The sequence below is a fragment of the Centruroides sculpturatus genome, unplaced genomic scaffold (assembly GCF_000671375.1).
Source record: "Centruroides sculpturatus isolate CEXI.00-Female unplaced genomic scaffold, Cexi_2.0 scaffold672, whole genome shotgun sequence".
Taxonomy (NCBI): domain Eukaryota; kingdom Metazoa; phylum Arthropoda; class Arachnida; order Scorpiones; family Buthidae; genus Centruroides; species Centruroides sculpturatus.
The window spans coordinates 271,721-296,562 of NW_019384845.1; the positions used below are offsets into that span (position 1 = coordinate 271,721).

Sequence of the window (24,842 nt, forward strand, 5' to 3'; positions counted from 1 at the left end):
TGGTAACAATGTCTTTACAAATGTAACCAAATAGTAGGAGTGGGATGCCCTACACATATTCTTAATAATTGCATTCAGTATGGCATGGATTTTCTTGCATTGATTTACAAGCTTCATAGTAAAGATTTATAATTACTTTTAAATTTGCAATGTCAATATTGAGCCCTAAAAGAGTTGTGAGTTCATTGCTGTAAATGACCAGTAACTTCTTAACACAGCAAAGGACAATGACTATTTCCAATGTTCAAAGACTTTTACAAATGTTTCCAGCTCTCAAGTCATTCTTTTTTCAGAACAAACCACCTGAAAAAAAATTTTGGATCCATTAAGTAAAAACCTATTTATGGCATATTCAGTTCCTAATTAGTGTATTTCATACTCATATTAGCAAATTAGAAAAGGAAGAATTGATGTAATGAAAATCCTTTCATCCTTAAAAGATTTTTTTCAAGAAAGAAAGGCTATCACTCATGCCACTCAAACAGGACACGAATCTGCTAATTATTGGATAGATTATTATTCATTCATAAATGTGTAATTACAGATGTAAATATATGAAGCACTACTTTATTACTTAAAAAATTTATTTAATATTACATACTTTATTTACATTGTAAATAATTACATTTGAATTCACAAACACATATCACATTTACATTATATTGTTAAAATAAAAACAATCATGTGGCACAGATTTATAATATTATATTAAAACAAATAATTATTTTACAATTAATTACACTGGCTGATTTGCTAATTATATACAGCACTGAAGATAAATCAAATTTAGTATCTGTTTGTTTAAAAGAGTACTATTACTTTTTTTAAAATGTCTTTATTTGTAGTTTCAAGGCAATCTTCATTTACCCGTATATTCAGGATTATTATAATCTACAAACACTCTCACTACTTCGCCAGAATATCGTCTCTGATGAGGCATAAAGTAAAAATCTGGCCGCAGTTCTTGCTGGCTGTATGCATTTGCACTCATTGATCGCATAGATCTATCATGAGTAGCATAAGATGGTGGGCTTGATCCACTCTGTCCATTACCACGTCTCAATGCCATTCTTTCAAATGTTGCACTGTATCCACTATTACGAGGCAGAGGCCTATCAGGAGGACCTACTCTGGATAGTCCAAGCCCGCTGTTTGCATGTGACAAGGCACTTCCATTAGATACAGAACCTACTGGATGTTTACTGATTTTATTTTCATCTTCTTGCATAGCAAAATTTTCATAACTATAATTACTGCTTGCGGTGACCGAATAATCTCTCCAGTGTGAATTATTTAAAAGCTTTTCCTAAGTGAAAGAAAAAAATCAAAAATTAAGTAAATTTAATATAGTAACATATATTTATATTATTTCATTATACTGAATTGATCCAAAATCATGGTTTAACCTAAAAGTTATCACTATTTATTGTAAAAAAATATTTATATTAAGAAATTGTACAGAAAACTTTATTAAAAATTTTTCTTAAGAAGTTACAATAAATATTTTAATGTTAATTTTTAGGAGACGATAATCTCATAACTATAAACTATATATAATTTTATTAAGAAAACAAAATATAAGTTTGGTTTGGTTTTTAAGTAAATTTGTTTTGAATTTTTTGAATTACCTCAACTAGACTTTTTGCTTAATTGGTGTTAGTATTTTGATTTGTCTAAATAAGTTGATAGAAAATTTGAAAATTAATTGTGTTAAGCTATTATAAAACAAATGAAGTTTTTTTTAGATGATTAGGGATGGACTGAATAGAGTTTTTTTTATGAATACTGAATAATTATTTAGATGTTACTGTTGTCAAGTACCAAATATTTGGCCAAATATAAGCTCTTTTACTGAATTTGAACTGCACTAAACAAAAAGCTTATAATAGTTTTTTTCAAACTTTTTTGGATTACCACCCTCTTTTAGTGTTTACATTTCATTAGCAACCCCCCAAAAACAGTCAAAAATGGTACATTGAAAACTAAATTTTAATTAAAATGTTATTAAGTTTAAGCATTTGATTTATAAAGAAAAAATAATTTTCCAAAAATATCTTAAAGTACTTGATTAATTAATATTAAAATAATTAATGATTGGCCTAATTCAATGAGACAAATTTTTTTACATCTGCCTCAATATTAATAAGCAGCATCCTTAAATTTCCCAATCAACTATTTGCAGTCAAAATAAGATGACAAACTCTTATTATGTTAAACAGTATGTTGCCAGATTCTTTCAAACACTGAAAGAAGAAGCAATTTATAACATTTTCACAGAAAAACTTTTGAATAAAATTATGATGGAAGTTTTGTGGACATTGCAGCTTCAGTGTAATAGTTAACTTATCAAAATGAAAAAATATGATTTATCCTGCCAGTATTTAGCATTGTTTAAATAAAAAAGCTTGACTTTTCCATCTTCTCCTAAATAGTTGCATTAATTAATTGCATATAATTACTTGCAATAATTATATGCAATTAATAACAACAATGATATAGTGCAAAGTAGACACTATATCATTACTGCAACGGGTAGCAGATAGCACTCACCTGTGTGGAGTCGAAAATTTTACACTGCAAACTATGCAAGTATTTAATTTTTCACATCTAACAACTGGAGGTTTTTCATTTCTGAATGATACTTTCTTAATTCTAATAAGTGCCTATCAGTGTCTGAGTGGATAAAACCATCAAATACTGGTGATTGGTTGGGGGTTTGCACCTCTCCAATGGGCATTGAGTTTTCAGGATTTGATTCATGTTAGTTAGACTGGTCCCTATTTAGTTCAGTTAAATAGGGACCAGTTTTCTATAAAAGTTCTTGGTAGATCAGCCACATGTTGCCTTGCCATAACCAAATAAACCAAACTACTACTAATTTTTCTATAAACCTGCTATTTATGAACATACCTTCCATGTAGTTTATAAGCATTCTGATAATGTTCTTAAATGGGTAATACCAGATACATTTTTGAAATTTACAATTAATAATGCTGGGTGTAAAAATTATTGTGATGGATACTTTATAAACCCAAGTGAAATTGGACATAACAGCTAGTTTTTTTATATATTATTAATAAGATCCTGCTATCAATGAGCCTAAAGCTGATGACTGTTTTATGAGCAACTGTAAATTTTTATAATAAATTCATAATTATTTGATAAACTAAACTAGTTATTGGTACTAACTATTGGAAGAATTGATCAATTTCGACAATAGTTAGTACCAATAACTAGTTTAGTTTGCTTGATTAATGTGATTGAAAATTATATATTTTCTCAATACATTTATTAAGAGAAATGCTTTAAGCAATCTATGCATAAAGTCTCTCAAAAACTGATTTTACAGTCTATCTCTGCTTGAAGTTCAACAGTAAAAGATTTTTCTTTCAAAATGAATTTTTATTCCTCTTGTCTTCCAAAGCCTCTAATGCCCTCTTGCTTTCCAGCACCCCCTTGAGTCTTCTCCCAAGAGGCTGTAGTGCTCACTTTGGGAGCAAATGGAATTGATTAGAAGTCTATATACCTTTTATTTTTAAAAATTTATTATTATGTGATGAATAGTAAAAAACTAATTCTTGCTATTGGGGTCAGGTGTTTTTGGCAGTCCCACAAACTATAGTGTACAAGGGTTAATAAAAAAAAAAAAACAAGGATTACATATCAATTATAAAAAAGAAACATGTCTCAGATAACAATAAGATGTTATATATATATATATATATATATAAACTTTTTCAACACATTCACCTTGTTGATTCAGACATTTACCTGATCATATGACCAGCTTTTCCATTCCAAGTTGAAAGAAATCATGTCCCTGCTGTTTCAGCCATATTTCTATACGGCTGAAACAGCAGGGACATGATGATTTATCTGGCACCCAATTCTGTTGTGACAATGATGTGAAAGCAGCTACTTTTGTAGATGTTTCTTATCATCATCGAATTGGGTGCCAGATAAATTTTCTTTGAGGAGAGGTAAAAATCACTGTTGGTAGATCTGGACTGTAGACAGGATGTTTCAGTTCCCACTTGAATTTTTGGAGCAATTGTGGTATGTGAAGAGCAGTGTTAGGCCTCACATTATCATGCAGGAGTTTCAACATTTATGCCAGTTTATTTAATATAGCTTCCTCAGGTTTAACATAATTTTTGAATGTCAATTCAAATAAGATTATATAAGAGAACATAAGATTTAAAATTTTAAATCTTATGTTCTAATTGTAATTATGTTAAAGTGATAAAGGTGTTTTTTTTAATATTATCTAGAAGTTCTAGCTTACAGCGCATAGAATTTATGATGACCAACAAAATTGCTTACTTCCTATGAATGCAGACACATCACTGTTCTTTCATTACAATTTATCAGTTTTGAAGTATCAATATTAATAATTAATAAATGATCTTGAGCAAATATTATTTAAGTTATAATTTTTGGAAATACCAAATGATCTGCCAGATTGTATCAGACTATATTATGGCTGCATTTAATAATTAGATATAAAGTAATTATGCCTAGGTAGGTAGGCAATTTAGTGACCATCTCATAATAAATTTAATAATTATAAAAAAATTAATATTTAACATTTAATTTAGGAAGAATCCTAGAAGGAAATAATCAGCACAAAATGAGACTCAAACCCTGCACCGTAAGCAGGAGTTGTGGGTTTGAATCGCATTATAATTATTAAGTTTAGCCACAAAATAGCCCAATACAATCTGGAAGATCATTTAGTNATAAAAAAAAAACAAGGATTACATATCAATTATAAAAAAGAAACATGTCTCAGATAACAATAAGATGTTATATATATATATATATATATATAAACTTTTTCAACACATTCACCTTGTTGATTCAGACATTTACCTGATCATATGACCAGCTTTTCCATTCCAAGTTGAAAGAAATCATGTCCCTGCTGTTTCAGCCATATTTCTATACGGCTGAAACAGCAGGGACATGATGATTTATCTGGCACCCAATTCTGTTGTGACAATGATGTGAAAGCAGCTACTTTTGTAGATGTTTCTTATCATCATCGAATTGGGTGCCAGATAAATTTTCTTTGAGGAGAGGTAAAAATCACTGTTGGTAGATCTGGACTGTAGACAGGATGTTTCAGTTCCCACTTGAATTTTTGGAGCAATTGTGGTATGTGAAGAGCAGTGTTAGGCCTCACATTATCATGCAGGAGTTTCAACATTTATGCCAGTTTATTTAATATAGCTTCCTCAGGTTTAACATAATTTTTGAATGTCAATTCAAATAAGATTATATAAGAGAACATAAGATTTAAAATTTTAAATCTTATGTTCTAATTGTAATTATGTTAAAGTGATAAAGGTGTTTTTTTTAATATTATCTAGAAGTTCTAGCTTACAGCGCATAGAATTTATGATGACCAACAAAATTGCTTACTTCCTATGAATGCAGACACATCACTGTTCTTTCATTACAATTTATCAGTTTTGAAGTATCAATATTAATAATTAATAAATGATCTTGAGCAAATATTATTTAAGTTATAATTTTTGGAAATACCAAATGATCTGCCAGATTGTATCAGACTATATTATGGCTGCATTTAATAATTAGATATAAAGTAATTATGCCTAGGTAGGTAGGCAATTTAGTGACCATCTCATAATAAATTTAATAATTATAAAAAAATTAATATTTAACATTTAATTTAGGAAGAATCCTAGAAGGAAATAATCAGCACAAAATGAGACTCAAACCCTGCACCGTAAGCAGGAGTTGTGGGTTTGAATCGCATTATAATTATTAAGTTTAGCCACAAAATAGCCCAATACAATCTGGAAGATCATTTAGTATTAATCAAGAATAAGGTCATTCAACGTTTATGTCAGTTTATTTAATATATTGTTTCGGAAAAGAATAAGTAACAGTATTTTTAAATATCTGAGTTTTTAAATGTCCTTTTTATTTTATTTTTCCATCTTCCTTCTTTCTCTCTCTCTCTCTCTCACCCAACTAAAATATATTTATTTGACCAAATAGTTCGGCTTTGAGGAAGTATTTGGTCTGAATATCAAATACATGTATTTAATATTTGGCTGAATACCAAATACTTACTTTGTGGTCAAATATGAGGGTGGATTTTTTCAACCTCTGATGGTCCATAAAACAAGGATAAATAATTTGTGTAAATAACAAAATTAATTTATTATCAAAAGTTAGGCACAAACATGGTTCTTTTTGATATAATCACTGTGAAGATTGGGGCATTTGTCATATCTGTGGATGAGCTTTGCAATCCCCTCTTCATAGAATGTTGCCACCAGTGACTTAAGATGGGTCTTAATGTTGTTTTGAAGATCATCATTAGTCTCAAACCTCTGTCCTCCTAGCCACGCTTTCAGTTCAGGGAAGAGGCAGACATCTTCACACATTAAAGGTGTGTGAAGACTTCCATCTTTCAGACTTTCATCCGGCTCAGAACATTTTAAACACCCAGCGTATAGCCCTGATTTAGTGCCGAGCAACTTCCAACTCTTTCCTGAACTGAAAACATGGCTAGGAGGGCTGAGGTTGGAGACTAAAGACGATCTTCTAAACAACATTACGTCCCATCTCAAGTCACTAGCAGCAACATTCTATGAAGAGGAGATTGCAAAGCTAATCCACAGATATGACAAATGCCTAAATCTTCATGGTGATTATATCAAAAAGTAACGATGTTTGTACCTAACTTTTGGTAATAAATTCATTTTGTTATTTACACTTGTCTTTGTTTTATGGACCATCAGAGGTTGAAAAAACCACCTACATATATCTAAATACTGAATAATGCCAAATATTTGGTCCAACACTACAAATTGTAATAATAAAGGATGTTTATAAAGTCTGTTTCAGCAAAATATTGATTTTTTAATTGAAAAATCCCATAAAAATGAATGTATAAAAATGTATTTACATTGTGTCCAAGAAAGAAATCCAAAGAAATTAGAAGTTTGAATGAAAGTTTCATAAGTCAATGTCTTTCAGATAAAACAATATTGAATTATTAAATAAATTTGAAAAAGCAAGATCTGTTAATGATGAACCAAGTTGTGGACATCCCACATGTCACACAACATTTATTAAATACATCACAAAATGCTAATATAGAAGAACTGCACACAACAATTAATGCTACATCATATGAACTAAGACCCAATTCAAACATCACATTTGTAAATTTTCTCATTAAACAGCCTATCTTCATTGAATATATTTTATTGAATTTAACAGAATTATCAATTATTTCTAATTTAAAAATAGGATATGCAAAGTAATTAGGTTAAACTCTGTAACACAATCATAGCGTTATTCATAATGCAGATAACTTGCAAATGCATTGTGGTTCTAAACTGTGAGGACAAACTTTGGGAATAGGTTCCTGGTATGGCAAAGAACAAAATTAGTCCTATTTACTTATGTGCAAAAATGCACTGATAATGGGCATCATAAGCTGCAAAACCAGGATATAACATTGTACAACAGTATGACATGTATCTCAGGCAGAATGACAGTAGATGATCAAAATGTTCACCATGGGCTTCAATACAAGTTGTCACATGTTGCATTATATTGATGCACTCTTTTGAATGTTTCTGCCTGTATCTGAACAGTGTTACAGTTAGCATCTAAATGTTGCTCCAATGTCCATTAGGAACTAGTTCAGTGTACACAACATAGCACTTTTCTATGTCACTACATGTAAAAATCAAGAGGGTTGAGGTCTGGCAACAGACAGGCCTCTCCAACCTATTCATCTATCAGGGAAGGTGGCAAATAAGAACACAGAAGAGAGCCTATCTCTGCACTAGTGCATTTCTAGACATGTTGATAGGACCATTTTTGTTCTTTGTCCTATCAGGAATCTATTCCCAAATTATATCCCCATAGTTTGGAACAACCCTGTATATAGGAAAAAATATACAAAACAAGTTCTTATACATTACACATTATGAATTATTTTTAATCATGAAAAATTATTATAAAATTATTCTAACAAATATATATTTATAAATGAGGCTAATTAAAAAATATATATACATATTCTTTTAGAATCAAAGGCATCATGCTATTTATTTTTTTTTATTAAAGTCTTGTTTTTTCTATTTATTTTAAAATATTTTTATTACAACATTTTTTGTATAAAACTATGAATACTGNTTTTTTTTTTTGTTCATTTACTTCCTATTTAGATTAATTTTCATTAAAAGTTGTTAAGTCTCTATGTATAAAAATGTTTCCGTAACAAATAAAAATAATAATAAGTAAGCATGATTTCATGTTTTATTCTTTATTACATCATCGTCATCATCATCATCACATAATTTTAGTGTTTCAAAATTTAATACATTTCATATAAAAATACATTTGTCAAGTTGTATAATAATTTAATTTTTCAATAAAATATTTCTCATATTTCTTACTCTCTTAATGTAATTTAGCATACATATTAAATGAGATTTGGTTATATATGCATTAATTCTTGCTGTGGCTAATTATAATTCATTTTAAATTAATAAAGTACATTTTTTGTTTTTAACAAGTTTTTAATTATTTCCAAATGATTTTCATTATTGTAAGTAATTTATAAGGGGGATGAAAGGAAAATAATCAAGAAAAAATAATTTTCAAAACTGCTAGATTTTAGCTATATAGTATTAATGTTAACTTTAAGTAATTACTATTAAAATTTGTATATTCTAATTATTAATATTTATTCAAAATTTCTTATAATAATAAATTTTAATTAATTAAAATTTATTATTAGAAGCAAGTTTAAACAAAATGGCAGTAACATCACCACATATTATTAGGACAAAATTTCAATTGTAATTTATTAAAAATTAGCATTAATATAGTCTGAAATAATCATAAGTGTAGATGTAGGCAGAGTAATGGAAATCATGATTTTGATTTATATTAAGATTCAGAAACAGTTTTTTGATCAGTAGAAAACAGTTTGAAACTACTAGTTGCAAATTAATTTTATGCAATTTTATGAATATTAAGTTTTTCTAGGAAAATTATAATTTCCTTTTTTTAATACTGTTTATAAAAGGATTCAAGAAATTTATATAATTTGTAAATCCATAATAATAATAAATACACAAAAAAAAGACCTACCTTTGTATGAGATCCTTGTTTATTCCTCCTGTCACGATAAATCATGCAACTAGCTTGTACAATAATTAAAAATACCAAAGCTAATACTCCAGCTATGATAATGTAAATTTTGATTTGTTCATCTGTTAGACCCTCTTTAGTTGATTCTATATTGACAAATAATTATTTTAATTATAAGAATTATACAACAAATTTTTTATGATTTGAAACTTCAAATTAATTAATTTTCATAACTATTGTTTCATTATTTAATAAAAAATATATACCTTGATCAATAGGTACTTCATATGGTGTTCTGTCTTGAGCAGCTAGGCAAATTTATTTAAAACTTTGTAATAAGATTATCATTTTAAATTCATATAAATACAATAAATAATTCTTACATGCCAAAGCAATGATGCTTAAATGTGAAGGATCAACAGGTAAATTTCCAAGTTTTCCATTGTGAATTGTTGAATTTAACACAGAATATAAATCCTTTTGTTTACTTCGTTCTTCAGTGTTAATTTGTCTGCCTTCTTTAGATGACATATTATTGGATAATATCACTTTCATCTTTGCAATAACATCATCTGGTTCAGTTTTATCACTGAAAGTTTTAAAAATTCAAAATATTGTCATTTAAACAGAAAAACTGTTATACTTAAGGCAGCAACAAACATTATGTAAAATAATACCTTTCAAATTTATCAAGTTCTACAGCTTGAAAACCATTAACAGGACCAAGAACTGATTTCATCTATGTATAAATGAATATTAAATATATTATTCCAATATACAAATAAATAAGCTTATTTTGTCATAAAAATTATTTTAAACAAATTTTTAATGTGGCAAATCTTATTTATGAATATAAATATTGAAAAATTTGAATACAATAGTGTTATATTAATATTGAAATAAATTTTGAAATAATAATATTAAAATAAATAAAGTCTTGTATCACTTTATCTTTAATTTTCTTTAATAACAGCTTCTTTAAAAGTGGATTTAATACAATAAAAACGTTTTTGATCTATTCACAGGTCTTTCTCACTTAGAATCTACAGATATGGAACAACTGAGGAAGACATATGAATAGGTCAAAAACATTTTTACTGTATTAAATCTACTGCTAGAAGCCAATAAAGTGTGTTTCATTGTCTCACATCTAGTTTGCTCTAATAACATTTTAGCTGCTTTAAAAATATTTATGATTATACCACTTTCAATAAACTACAGCTATGACCATTTAGAATATATTATTTACATAAAAGTTAATACTTTATCAAATACTGTGATAACATCTACATATTTAAGAGCCTTAATTTGTTCTTATTTTTGGCTTCTTTTTACCCTGTGAGCACAAAGACAGCTTTTTTTTTGCCATACCCATCTTGAATTTTGATCAGGCCCACAATGAAAGCAACCAGGTGGTGAGAGATAGGGTCCAATATATCCAAGATAAATCTCCCATGAAAAATTCCTGGAATTGCTTGTCCAGATTTGATTCTGTGTCCTCAGAGCACTAAAATTATGCATTAACTGTCTTAACTATCTGGCCAGCCTTAATTTTACTAAGAAATGTTCAACTTGTAAGATGCCTTAGGTTTATCTGCAGCTTACATTCTAAATTTTTAAAATTTAGTATCTGAATGGCACAACATTCAAACTCTTAAAATCAAAACCTTTGTTTTATCCTACCTTTGCCTCCATTCTATTTTATAACTATATGCAGTGGCATAACTAAGATTTTGCTCTAAGTGGTAATCTGCAGGATAATCTAAAAAAATAGAATCAGATTAAAGAAACCTTAAGCATCTCTTACCCTTCATTGCCAACAAATGAGTGTCCCTTATATACCTGTCAGACAAATGTTCTAGAATGTTTCTTATACATTTAGAAGGAAACTTTGAGAAAAAATCTAATATCTGAACTATGATTTTTCTTCTAGAATAATCCATAGTCATGTAATATAAGCAATTGATAACTGGGCATTCATTTTTTTATTATAATAAGAAATGAAATAATTGATTAATATTGAATTATTTGCTAATAAAATGTAATTTTATATTTGTTGTTTAAGACAAAGTTTTTTACTTTAAATTTTATTCGTAAAATTTCTGGATAGGGATCCAACACCCACATTATCTCCCATAAGTATGCCATAGGCCATATGTAATATAACGTTTGAGTGCTATATTATTTTGTTAAAATATTATACTATATATAAAGAAATAGACTATGCATGTTAAATCCAATAAAGCAGTAAATAGTAATGAGAAACAACTCCAAATTCTTTAAAATTATAACAACAAAATCTACTTATTGGAGTTCACTCTAACAACAATTTTTCTCAAGCAGTTTTGGGCAATCAAGCCTCTGACAATGGGCTTGATTGCCTGAAAGTGCTTGAGAAAAACTGTTGTTAGAGTGAACTCCAAAAAAAAATTTGTTATTGATACAGTAAATAGTGTTCTTAAGAATTAGAATATTGTTTCATTACAGAATTTTAAATTTTAGTTTAATTTGAAAGTTGAAGATATTTATAGACAATTAATGGTGAATTTATTAGTTTATTCAAAATGTTTTTAAAATTATAAAAATTCTGGCTAAACAAATATGATTAAATTCTCTACTCTTAGTTATATATTAAAATAATTATACCTCTTGTAAAATCTGTCGCTGAAGTTTTTGATAATCAAAAGATTTGTTGTCATTTAATCCAGTTTTCCACATTTGGGGAAGTTTTACTTCAACTGAATATTTAACAGGAGAAACAATGACATCAGCAGTAGTTGTTGGTATTACTGGGAAAGTCTTTTCTGTTTCACTACTTACAGTAGTGGAAACAGAAATAACAGTTGAAGGATATGTCGTAGATGGAATTTTCAAAGTTGTCGCTTTAGTTTTTAATGTAGAAAGTCCTAAAAGTTTTTAAATAGAAAAGTAAGTCATTATTATTTTATGCATCATTTAATTTAAATTAATTAAACTTAAATAATTACAGTCAAATTTGCTTTTCAACTTAATAAAATTGATAGCATTAATTTTACTTTACATACTTAAAGTTATCATTATTTAAAATTATCATTTAGCATTAGATTATTATAATATTAAGTATTTATTTTAGACAAGTAGACTGATACAAAGGTGCTTTTACAACTTTGATTGTCTCGCCTTTGACTAGTCTGAAGTAGAGGTGCTTTGGCATTTTTTGAGTTGTGTAAGGTTGATGATTTTGCCAAAACGCTTTTATATAACGAAAGTCCAGCATACTACGTATTGAAAAATGGCAAATTTCTGAGAAGAAAAAGGGGAATGAATGTATCTAATCACACTGACATTAAAAAAGGTCATGTCATAGGTAGAGTTTATACTGTACATCCGAATAACACAGAATGCTATTATCTTCGCATGTTGCTGCATGAAGTAAGAGGACCTACATCATTTTTAGATCTAAAAACTGTTAACAGCACAGTTCAGCCTACATTTCAAAACACATGTAGAACATTAGGATTACTAGAAGATGACAAACACTGGGAACACACACTGGAAGAGGCAAGTCTTTGTGATTCTCCAAAGAAAATTCAAGAACTATTTGCTACAATGCTATTAACGCTCTCTATTCAGGTTAGTCTATGGCAATCTAAAGTCTCAAGTGTACCAAAGTTCTATTTAAAGCTTCAACTGCTCCTTTATGAACATGATGACTTCATCCCAAACAATTATCTTACATTCCCGCAATATTTGAGCTATGGCACTTTGTGTTGATATGTTGCAAAATTTTGAAAAGTGTTATAAATTAACTTATTCGTATTCAAAGTTATTTAAATAATTTTCAAAGTCAAAATTTATTTATTTTGAAATAGATGTATTGGTTACATCTGTTTCATTTCTATTTTCCTTTATTTCTTCTGTATTTCTTCTGTAGACTGACAATACTCTAACAAGACCAGGAGAAAACAGAAAGTGACCTTGAGGGTATTAAAGTGAGCTAGGAAAAAACAAAAATAGGAGGAGAAATAATCCACTAGGAGTAACAAAGATTTTTTTTTTTTATGGAGTCATTGCAGGAAGTTTTTTCAAGGCAGATGAGTGAGTGTTGAAATGTAATTGTAAAAGTAGTGATGAAACTAAAGTAAAAAGGAAGTAGAATTTAACATTAATAAGCAAAGTGCACACAATGACAGGTAAGAAGCAAGTTTGACACATTGACTGCAGAAATGCAACATAGTACAAGCAGCTAGAGACCCAAGCGTTAGTGCAAGTTTGACATCAAGTTTAAAATGCCGTGTATCAAGTACAGGCAAAGTAAACAATCAAATACACGAAAAATTTAACTAACAAACTGAAACATAGTAGTCTATAAAAGTCTCTTTACAATTCATTTTCTATTACACTTCGGGATAAAATAAAATCTGAGGAGGTCCATGATGCAATCTTCATCTTCACAATCTTCATTTTGAGGCATATGGAGGCAGGTGCCACCATATAAAAGATGTTAAAAATTCCTCCTAGAACTTTCTGATCCAGTTTGTGGTCGCTGGTTTGCACTTCACCAAAGAGCTGGCCACGTGGAGTTTTCCGGGTTTTCTTCACTTGTCTAATACCAAAATAGAGGCTAGTTTCCTATAGAAAGTCCTGGCATGCAATACCCATTGGTAGATCATTGCCTTATCCAACTATTGCATATAGAAAAACAGTTGAATTTTAGATGATATTTTTCGATTTTTCTATTGTTTTAAATGTAGTATATTTAGGTTATTGATTTATTTATTTATTTATTTCCAGTAAGATCAACATGGCATTAGAAGTGCACATGGTTGTATCCATCGTCTTCTTTACAGTAGGTTCTGTAATGGTATTTGTAGGATTGGTTCTATGTTGCTTGATCAAACCCGAACTTTACGTCTGAGGAAATCTTCACGATCGGTTAGTTACGTCAGTTCTTCCGCCATCTCCGGGGGAAATTCCTCCACCGATATTTCCAACCGCACCTTCTCCTTCAGATACGGAATTAATGTGCTATAGCCCCACTTGGAAAGGTATTAAAATATATAAGGATCCTTGGGACTGAATATTTCATGAAAGTTTATATACATTAAACTTGAAAAAACTTGTCTTTTATTTTTATGAAATAAAATATAATGTGATTTCATTTTTTATGCCATTGTTTTACTACAAACTTCCAACTGTTTAAAATTATATTTGGCTCATAAAATTTAAATATTTTTGTTTTGTTATGAATCGGGTACATTTTTTCTGTTTTCGTCATCCGTCATAACTGTTATAAACATTATTAATAAATTCATCAAAAAATGAGCAACTTTAATAAATATCGAATCTGTAAACATTTAATATAAAATTTAATTAGTTTTATTAAATATAAAAATTTATGTACAAATTTAATTGTTGAAGTAATCATGATTCTGGAGTACACAAACCGAGTACATGTATTTTTTTGGTTTATTTAAATTCGTCTGGTATGCCTTTTAGTGGCGAANTTGTTATTTACCTATCTATATACTAAATGCTAAAATTACTTTCAATTATAGTAGTTTTATTAATTTTGTAATTATTTAATAAAATCAATTTTTAGGATAAACAAATAAACAACATTTAAATTAAATTTTAAATAAAAATTTTCTAATACCTTTTGATCTACAACTATGAATACAGATTCTTTCACTAGAAACAATTGGTGTAGATTCATGTCTCCTTATTCTTTTATTGACAGTATTGAATACTCCACCATGTACAGGATACATAAAATAGAAGCAGTCATTTGAAAACTGTAAATCTCTTGCATTATCTCCTGTGTTGTGTTTTCGAACAAACTGCAGCACAGTTGTTCCATTAACTCTTTGTCCAGTTGCATTATAAATATTTTGATTTGGATCAATGGTTGGAGTTGAATAAGAATCCAGCCATCTATAAGGTATGAAAAACATATATGTTATAGCATTTAAAATTATATTATAAAAAGAAACAATAAAATTTACTATTTCTTATTCAAAAATGTTAAATATTTAATAAATTTACTCACGTGTCCATAATAAAAGAACGTCCAGTCTCCTCTATCCATCCAAGAATAGCATCTGTTTCAGTCTATATGTTTATAGTGAAAAAAATAATACATCGTCAAAACTTTCTAAAACCAACAAATCTTTAATGATCAAACATTTTTGACCTTCTTAAAAACCCTTTTAAGGGCCTTCTAATGTATTTATATTATCATAAATTACATAAAAACTAACATGTAAAATTTTAATTTAGAAGATTTGTATAATAACAAAATTAATAGCATTTAACTCTTAGTACGGAAACTTTCCTCATTATCAAATAAATTTATTTCTCCAATTACTTTAAATATATACAGTTCTCTGCTTTTGGTTTGGGTTCAAGTGAAACTTTTTTATCTTTATTTCCAAAACAGCATAAAATTGTATGTGTTTAAAGTCTTACGTTTAAAATTATCATTGTGAACTATGAAGTTAAGCTAAAATTAAATTAATAATTAAATTTGTATCAAAATGCATTAAAGTAAGAAAAGGCAAATAATAGAATGGTAGAACTATATTTTTGCCTGGGAAAAAAAATTAGAACAAATATCAATGCTTAAAATTGTAAAATCAGAAATAGATTATGTTCCAAATTCTATGCAATAAGGAACATTTCCAAAACCTGTCTTATGTATATGCAAAATTAGTTGTATAGTAAAGAGCATTACTATTGTATTAATATAGTGTTGTAACAGTAACAATTACATTATAGGTATTAAAACTTTTTACATAAAAGAATGTGACATCCAGATCAATAGCATTCATGTACTGTACCATACTGGATGCACTTCAAGAAAAAAAGAAAAAGTCAATAATAAAACACATTATTTTTATTTTTTCTGCTTTTAGATACAAAACCTTTGAAAGCAATATATATATATATATAGATATATAGATAACTAAGAAAGTACTGATTGCAATTTTTTTTATAAAAGTCTATCTTTTATTCCATACTTATAAAATTAATATAATAATAATAACTTTCTCGTGGTCACCACCTGACCATGGTAGGAGAGCCCAGTAATTTTACTTATCCAAATATTAAAAAATATTTAACTCTAAAACTATATTTTTATATTGATTTTTGACTCAATAATAAATGAAATTATTTCTTACCATTGCTTTATTTTTAGAAAATCCAATTCCAGTCCATTTATTATAACTTTTACTACTAACAGTGAATATAATTTCATCCGATTCATCAATGTAGAACCAATTTGCTTTATATTCACAATTATGTGCTTCACAGTTTTCTGGTGTTTTCCATTCACCTAAACAAGAACTAACGAATTGATTTGACTTCAATTCATTGTTTGGCTCTGGCTCACTTTTGGTTTCTGGTTCACTTTTTGGCTTTGGTTCACTTTCTGGTTTAGGTTCACTTTCTGGTTCAGGTTCACTTTTTGATTCTGGTTCCCTTTTAGGTTCTGGCTTGCTTTCTGGTTCTGGTTCACTGGTTGCTCCTATTTAATAAATTGCAGCTTAAGTTTCAGAAAAATTTATTATATTTGGTTTTATCAAAACTTTCAATTAATTTGTAATATCATATTTTAAGTTGAGATTATAATTTATCAAAAAAAATCCATTTCTTATTAAACCAATTGAAATTTTTAACACAAATTAGTGTTTTAATCAGATTTAAATACAATTTAAATGTAATTTATCATTTTTACATAGTTTTCTTTAGTATCAACTTAATGTTTTATTGCTTCGTTATGTTATAGTAACAGCATATGTGTAGATAAAAAATTACCTGTGATGTAATTTATCAAAATGAATCTTATGATAAACACTGTGAAATATTTATATTCAATTATTGGACAACGATAATTATCAAATACATTTTAATAACACTGGTATAATAAAAAATATCAATTAAATTAATAATCTTTGGTTATCTACTTTAATATTGTTGATTACATTTTTATTAAAAATTATGTTTTCTTACCTTTATTTTGACATTTATGAATACAGATTTTATCTTGTGAAACTATTGGTGTCGTTTCATGTTTTCCAATTTTTTTACTTATTGCATTAAATGTACCGCCTTTAACAGGAAACATAAAATAAGAGCATTCAGTATCTGAGAAACGTATATCATTATCAAAATCTATTGTGAATCGTTTTCGGACAAAATGAAGAGTGGTTTGTCCATTTTTGCGTTCTCCAGATATGTTATAAATATCTTGACTTAAATCAAGTTTTGGAGGCGTATAGTCATTTAGCCATCTGAAAATATGCAATATTTATTTAATTTATTAGAAGTATTCTATATTAATCAATCTATACTAATATTATAAAGAGGTAAAATTTGTAAGTTTGGATGTAGGAGGTAATCTTCAAAACTACTCATCCGATTTCAAAAATTCTTTCACCAATATTTAGAATGGACTTTCAGATGGACATAGGCTGTATATTATTCCATTAAACATTCATCTAGATAAGCATTATATTTTTGGTGTCAGTGGGTGGTGAGGGGCAAGACGCATACATATATGAGATAGGTAACCACATGGTGCAGTTGCGTGGTCAGTGAGATAAGCAGTGCTCATGTCCAAACTTGTAGTATATAAAGTTGACACAAGGAACGCATGCACATAAGTTTGCTTTATTTGAACTCTTAGTCTTAATGTTCAATTTTATGTTAAAATTTATATTTATGAATAATTCGAGAAGATCCAATTTATTTTTCAAATTTAGTAAACTAGAAGAAGAACCCAGAAGGGATTACAAAAACGTTTGTTATTTATCACTTAGTAGTACTATGCACTGGTTAGTAGTTGCTGTGAATTTTAATTATTGTTATTCCAGTGTGGTAAGCAGATATCTAAAAATTTTCTAATTAGTCTCAGAAGAGGGGGACCTAATTCTTGCACTCGGTAAAAACGGGTAAGATCGGCTATAATCTAATGATCTTAATCTTTGCTTTTGTTTTTGTTCGAGCAACGCTGGGCTCAGCTCCTAGTAATTAATAAATTTATTATTCATATATTATTGTTATTTTAAAAGAATCTAATTTGTATTCAAATATAGTAATTGCAGTGATTCATTTAATCATGAATTTCATTTTAATTAAAATCAAGTTTTTAGAAACAAACAAAATCATTTCATGAAATCTTTAAAAAATATTATAAAACAAAATATGTGACTTTTGATAGATAATTTAGAGTAAATATGTTTACATTTCTTTGTAATACTAAAAATTAAAGAATCCAAAATGGAAAGTATTGGAAAAAATTACAAAATTAAAAATTAAATATAAAAAAACATTGAAATCTTCTAAATATCCATATATAACCATTGGAAAATAACAGTAATAGAGTTGATTTTTCTTTACAGACTCTTCTCTAGCTAACATATACAAATACAAAAAAAGTTTTTAAATCTTTTAAACATCCACTCACAGTTAACACTAGCAGACCTGACTTTTTCCTTATAGACACTTTTCCATCTACACATATGCAAATTGTTTAAAAACCCTTCAGGCATCTGATCTCATAAAAATTTTTCTTTTTAAAACTAAAAAATTTTCTAATTCTCAATATATTTCATAAATTGCATTTTCCTTGTAATTTTTACAATACATTCTTTCCTGGATTTTTTAATTTCTCAAAGAAATATTTCTATAAAGAGGGACTTTAACCCTAGATAACTAAACTTAATTTTCAGTTACATTATAACTGCACATTCGTCGAGCAGACTACGCATTAAAAAACGTTAATATCAACAAAATTGTTTAATAAAAATAGGAACTTGTTACATGACACAATAGTATGGGTAAGTAGGAACTAAATAAGGACAAAATATTTAGGTAATAAAATTACACACAGTTGCTACATACGTTAACATTATGGGGGCTGCAAAACACATTTTTGCATTTCATGTAACAGTGTTTTGTCATTCGCCGAGCTTTCGATGGACATAAATAGCATATTTTATGCAGATTTGATGCAGAATGAGTAGGAGCTTCTACACTAGACACATCACCTAGAATATCCTGTATCATTATGATATCATGCCTCAAAGGCACTGTCTGTATTTGCTGTCGTAGCTGTGGCTCCATGAATTGGTCTCTCATTTTTATAAAGAAATCCCGCCGAGACATTGGTTTTTTTTTGTTTCTAACATTATTAGATACATAGATAGCATAGCTGTTTATTGCCAATAGGTTTAGCATATTATAAAACACGCATAGTGGCCACCTTTTCGTTTTTTTGCTATTACTCATATTTGAACACATTTGATCTACTGTGTCTACCGCACCCTTTGTACTATTATAAAAGTGTATTATTTGTGGTTTTCTTGTATTTTCATCGATGTTAGATTGATCATGAATAGTCGACAAAACACAAACAACTTTATTTGACTTGGCTTTGTACAAAACTAATATCTTATTGCCATCGTAACAAAATATTGAAGTACCAACAGCGCGTGATTTAAAATTTTTTAATTTTTCAGGAATTTCTTTTTTGTTACTTCTAAGAGTGCCAACTAAGGTCAAATTATATTCAAAAAAGGTAAAAAAATAAGGTCAAAGGTGACTTCAATAGTTCATCCACCAAAGATACAGATGTGAACCTGTTATCCATAGTAATGTTACAGTTGGTTCCATGTAAAATAGATGTTATTTCCTTTATGAAAAACGTAGCCAGTGGTTGTTTCTGAGGATCAGTACCTTTTCCAAAATACGGAATGGCATTTATCATGTACTTACTGTTTACATCCGCAGCCATAAGAATGTACATAATGTACATGCCTTTGCATAAAAGTTACGTAGCAACCAAACTTTCATCGAGCAGACTACAAGATGGCCGTAAGTCAATTTCTAATTGACGTGTGAACACAATTGCATCACATACTGCACTGTTTATTCAAATTATTAAGGTAGAAAAAAATGGCTGGCAGGAAATGCAGGGAAGTTTGTGAATTTCACTTTCGAGCGAAGGTGCATCGTTGTATGAATGAATGATTAGTTATCTAGGGTTAAACAATTTTCATATGAATAGATGAAAAAGAGTCTATAAGGAAAAGGTCAGCTCTGCTAGTGTTAATTGTGAGTGAATGCTTAGAAGATTTCAAAATGTTTTTCTGTTTCATCTTCAAAATATGTGGATTAAACTTCACAATATGAATTTTTTTTCATTTGCAACAATACAGTAGAACCTCGATTATCCGCCCTCCGATCAACCGACCCCTCGGTTAACCGACCGTCCTAGTCGGCAAATTTCAAATGCCCGCTAGTGATGTGGCGCTACAATATTTGGCTATGTCTTGGCTACTTTAATATTATTTTTACGTGTTTTAGCTGGCAACACTCATTCGACCATGAAAGGGAGTCAATATTTAAACGAGTCTTAATTTTCTAATTTTTAACGATACAATAGCGACGATTATTATTTTAAAAAATTTTTGTTAGGCTTAACATCGATGAAAATTCAACGCAAAATAGGTTAATAGCGATATACTAATATACTAATTACATGGGATATAATAATATACTACACTAATNAGTTTATGCAATGAAACAGGTTATATGCTGCACCTATGGATCAACAACTGCTTTCATAATTTAAGGATATAGGGTGAGATAAATTATTGAACCCATTGAAGGTTATATGCAAAATATAGTATTTATTTATTCCCAAATATTTTAGTTCAATTTAATAATTTATTTAATTTTATTTAAAATAAAATAATTTGTAATGTCTAATTGATTTGCTCATATATAAAAACTTTATAAAATTAATAATTTTAAATTTTAAAATTAAAATTATAAAATATAAACTTCATTAATTTATAAAAAGTAATATGATAATAAAATCAAATTTGTATTTACAGATAAATATAAATAAAGAAAAAGATACTGCCATGCCATACCATACTGTATTCTTTTATACATTTGATAATTGTAAATATGTATAAAAGAACACAATTATACCAATACTTAGTGACAGTTGTATACAAATGCTATTATTAATGCAAATAAAGCTTATTATAGTGGTCTTCACACCAGTAGTCCATCCATCCAGAATTATACAAGGATAGATAATATTGCGTATTTCAGAAATCCTTCAAGCATCAATGATCTTTATAAATTTGGTGGAGGCAATTGCAGCATCCATAGTTTCAATAAACATATAAATGTCAATATATTATACACCAAGCTGCCATAGATCAAATTTAATCTTAGACTACAGAACAAGCTAAAGCTAAATTGTTATATCTATCTGTGATATCAAGCTGTATCAGCTATCTGGATGAAATAGATAGATATAACAGTTAATCACATTAATCCAGATGTTTGCAATGTATAGATCTCTGTACATCTATAAAAAGCTGGCAATTTATTACATATTATACATTATTTCAATTAAAATTATGTATATTCTTAAAATGTTTATCATTATTNTTTGTTTATTTTGAACAATCCGGATAATGGAGGTTCTACTGTATTTTGCTTTGTTTTACGTAGTTTTTTCTTTTTATCTTTGCTAAATATTTGGCTTGTTTGATCATCAAGAGAGTTGAAAAAATTGCATTTCTAACAATTTCAATACTGTTTCTAATGCATCAAATGCTTTATTGCATATAAACACAATGAAGCATTTGATGCATTAGAAGCCTGTGACTTGTTAATCAGGCTCTTTTGTTTGTAGCATGATAAATAAAATCTAACATTAGTGTTTATAATGAGATAGCTCAATAACAGGCCTACAGAAGATTGCCAATAATTGTTATGTAAAAATTTCATAATTTCTGGAATGCTCTCTGAAGCTTTCTCTGAGCAAAAACTTCTGCTCTCTGAAGTCATTTGGTTAATTGATTTTTTGATAATCAGTGCTCTACTGTATTCTGTTCTCAGATCCTCCTTCATTTTTTTTGAATGTTTATTTTGAGGAGGATCTGAAGCTGAAATATTATATTCTTAAAATGTTTATCTTGATTTATGTTTAATTTTACCATTCTTTTATCTTTAGAAAAAGCAATTCCTGTCCATCTGTCTGTATGTATATTCTTAAAATGTTTATCATTATTTATGTTTAATTTTACCATTCTTTTATCTTTAGAAAAAGCAATTCCTGTCCATCTGTCTGTATGAATGGTATTAACAGAAAATGAAATTTCATCAGTTGCATCTAAAAATTTCCATTTCACGGAATATTCACATTTTTCATCACAGTTTTCTGGATACTTCCACTCACCCATACAATCAGTTATTTTTTTTGATTTTTCTTCACTATTACCTGTCAAAATAAATTATTAGTGAACAAATATTTGTGACAAATAAAATAAAGTGAATAACTTGAATAAATATAAATATCACTATTTTTCTATTAAACATTCTTACTAAGGAAATTAAGAGTGAGTTTTCCTCTCTGTTTTCCATGACCATGATATTTTAATTCATCAGGTCTGTAGAAATCTAATATTTTAGCTTTTCCAGATTCAAGTCCAGTAGTGGGAGAATGAATGTACATATTTGGTTCTTGTCCTCGTGCCCAAATCACATCCATTAAATTACTAGATATACTATGATCTGTAAAATCCGTTGCTAATGGAGAAGAAAAAATTGTAATTGTTTAGAATAGTTTGTTTCAATGCTTATATAATCAAAACTGAAAAACTGTTTTATATTACCTTTAAGTTTCTTCCTAAATAAGATTGTTGTTATTCCATCAATTTCATATCCCATAGCAGCTGTAATATCATCTTTACCACCAAAATATGAATCTATTTTTGGTGTTGATCTGTCCCTTGTATAAAAATCTGCAATTCTACTTAAACTTCCTCTTGCTACACCAATTACAATATCTGTACAATCCATAGCATGAAAATCAGCTCTAGGAGTGTATGGAGTTTTCTCAGGATAATTTTTATAAGATAATATCTTATCTAAGTTATTGTTGTTTGTTGGTTCAGATTCAGGTTCAGATTTAGATATTAATAATTTATGTTTTGAAGTAGCTTCCAGAATAGTGGAATAATGTATTTCAGGTGATGGTTCTGATGATGATGGCTTATTAATAGGTTCAGAGTTTGTTTCTGGTTCTGGAATAGATTGCTTTGATGATGCAATATTATTTTTTAATGATACTATTTGACGTTTTAGTCTGAGATTTAAACTTGGATAAAAAGGAAAATTTTGATCATTTGCAAAGTCAGGTAAAAATTGCTCATTAACTTTAAAACTTGGATTTGGAACAATATATGATAATTTTCGAGGTTTTCTTTCTTCATGTGTTTTATCTACAGTCACTGATCTACTATTATGTTTTGGAATAATAATAGTTTCAATATTAGTGGAAGGTTCTAATTTTACTTCAGGAAATTGTTCAACATTTGAAACATGATGAACAGTCAGTTGAGATTCAGAATTTGTTTCAACTTCAGGCTTTACTTTATGTTTTGATTCTATTTTGCTTTCAATTTTTGAATCATGTATTTGTTTTCCTTGAAGATGAGATGTTGGTTGTGTTATTACTTCATCTTTTTGTTCTGGAGTAGAATTTGCTTTACTATCAATATTTTGTTTAGACTCTGTTTTTTCAATTTTTGGTTCAGACTTATCTTTCCCTTCAATTATTGGTTCAGGTTCTGCTTTCCCTTCAGCTTTTGGTTCTGGCTCAGCTTTTCCTTCAGCTTTTGGTTCTGGTTCAGCACTTTCTTCTGCTTTTGGTTCAGGCTCAGCACTTCCTTCAGCTTTTGGTTCTGGCTCAGCACTTCCTTCAGCCTTTGGTTCAGGTTTAGCTTTTCCTTCAGCTTTTGGTTCAGGTTCAGCTTTTCCTTCAGCTGTTGGCTCTGGCTCAGCACCTGCTTCTGCTTTTGGCTCAGGTTCTGCTTTCCCTTCAGCTTTTGGTTCTGGCTCAGCACTTCCCTCAGCCTTTGGTTCTGGCTCAGCTTTCCCTTCAGCCTTTGGCTCAGGCTCAGCTTTTCCTTCAGCTTTTGGTTCATGTTCAGCACTTCCCTCAGATTTTGGTTCAGGTTCAGCTTTTCCTTCTGCCTTTGGTTCAGGTTCAGCTTTTCCTTCAGCTTTTGGTTCTGATTGAACTTCTCCTACTGGTTCTGGTTCAGGTTTTGATTTGCCTTTACTTTTAAATTTAGATTCTGCATTTAAGTTTAATTCAGGTTGAGGTTCAGCTTTTCCTACCATAATAAAATAATTTTATTTTTCAATTACATTCAATACAATAATATTTATTTCAATTATATTTACCATTTTGATAGCCGATATGTCGAGGTGAAGGTTCTAAACTTCTTGATAAAATTTTTTCTTGTACAACAGGAAAAGCTTTACAGGATTTTGTTATATCATGCGGTCTCCATCCAATAGCTGCATAACTAGTACTTTTCACTTTCATAACTGCTTCAAGTTCTTCTGATTCCTGAAGTGTAAGAAATTTTAATAATTACATAATAATAAAGATAGGCTATAAAGCATTAGTAATTATTTCTGAAAATTGATTCCACTTTCAATTTTTTATGTCCTCCTTGGTTATGAAAATATTGAAATATAAGATTATTTAGATTACAACTCATATGTCAATAAATATCATTTTTAAATCTTCAGCAATCAAAATTAATAATATATTTTATTCCTTTGAAACAATATCTATTAACTAATTTTTATACATTTTTTTTAATCTCATC

The 24,842-nt window shown here is 28.7% G+C and overlaps 1 protein-coding gene across 1 annotated transcript in view; it reads right to left on the reverse strand.

The window, feature by feature from the left end:
- Nucleotides 1-819: 819 nt before the first annotated feature.
- LOC111630365 overlaps nucleotides 820-24,842 on the reverse strand; it is a 66,073-nt gene continuing 42,050 nt past the window's right edge. Inside the window, exons 15-28 of the mRNA XM_023374452.1 lie at nucleotides 24,409-24,577; nucleotides 22,833-24,338; nucleotides 22,543-22,746; nucleotides 22,245-22,438; nucleotides 17,143-17,437; nucleotides 16,311-16,657; nucleotides 15,179-15,240; nucleotides 14,786-15,063; nucleotides 11,797-12,056; nucleotides 9,828-9,889; nucleotides 9,534-9,739; nucleotides 9,417-9,458; nucleotides 9,151-9,296; nucleotides 820-1,306 (exon numbers count right to left, since the gene is read on the reverse strand). Of these exons, the coding sequence (XP_023230220.1) occupies nucleotides 860-1,306; nucleotides 9,151-9,296; nucleotides 9,417-9,458; nucleotides 9,534-9,739; nucleotides 9,828-9,889; nucleotides 11,797-12,056; nucleotides 14,786-15,063; nucleotides 15,179-15,240; nucleotides 16,311-16,657; nucleotides 17,143-17,437; nucleotides 22,245-22,438; nucleotides 22,543-22,746; nucleotides 22,833-24,338; nucleotides 24,409-24,577 (4,218 nt within the window). The 3' untranslated portion in view covers nucleotides 820-859. The remainder of the gene's footprint in view (nucleotides 1,307-9,150; nucleotides 9,297-9,416; nucleotides 9,459-9,533; nucleotides 9,740-9,827; nucleotides 9,890-11,796; nucleotides 12,057-14,785; nucleotides 15,064-15,178; nucleotides 15,241-16,310; nucleotides 16,658-17,142; nucleotides 17,438-22,244; nucleotides 22,439-22,542; nucleotides 22,747-22,832; nucleotides 24,339-24,408; nucleotides 24,578-24,842) is intronic.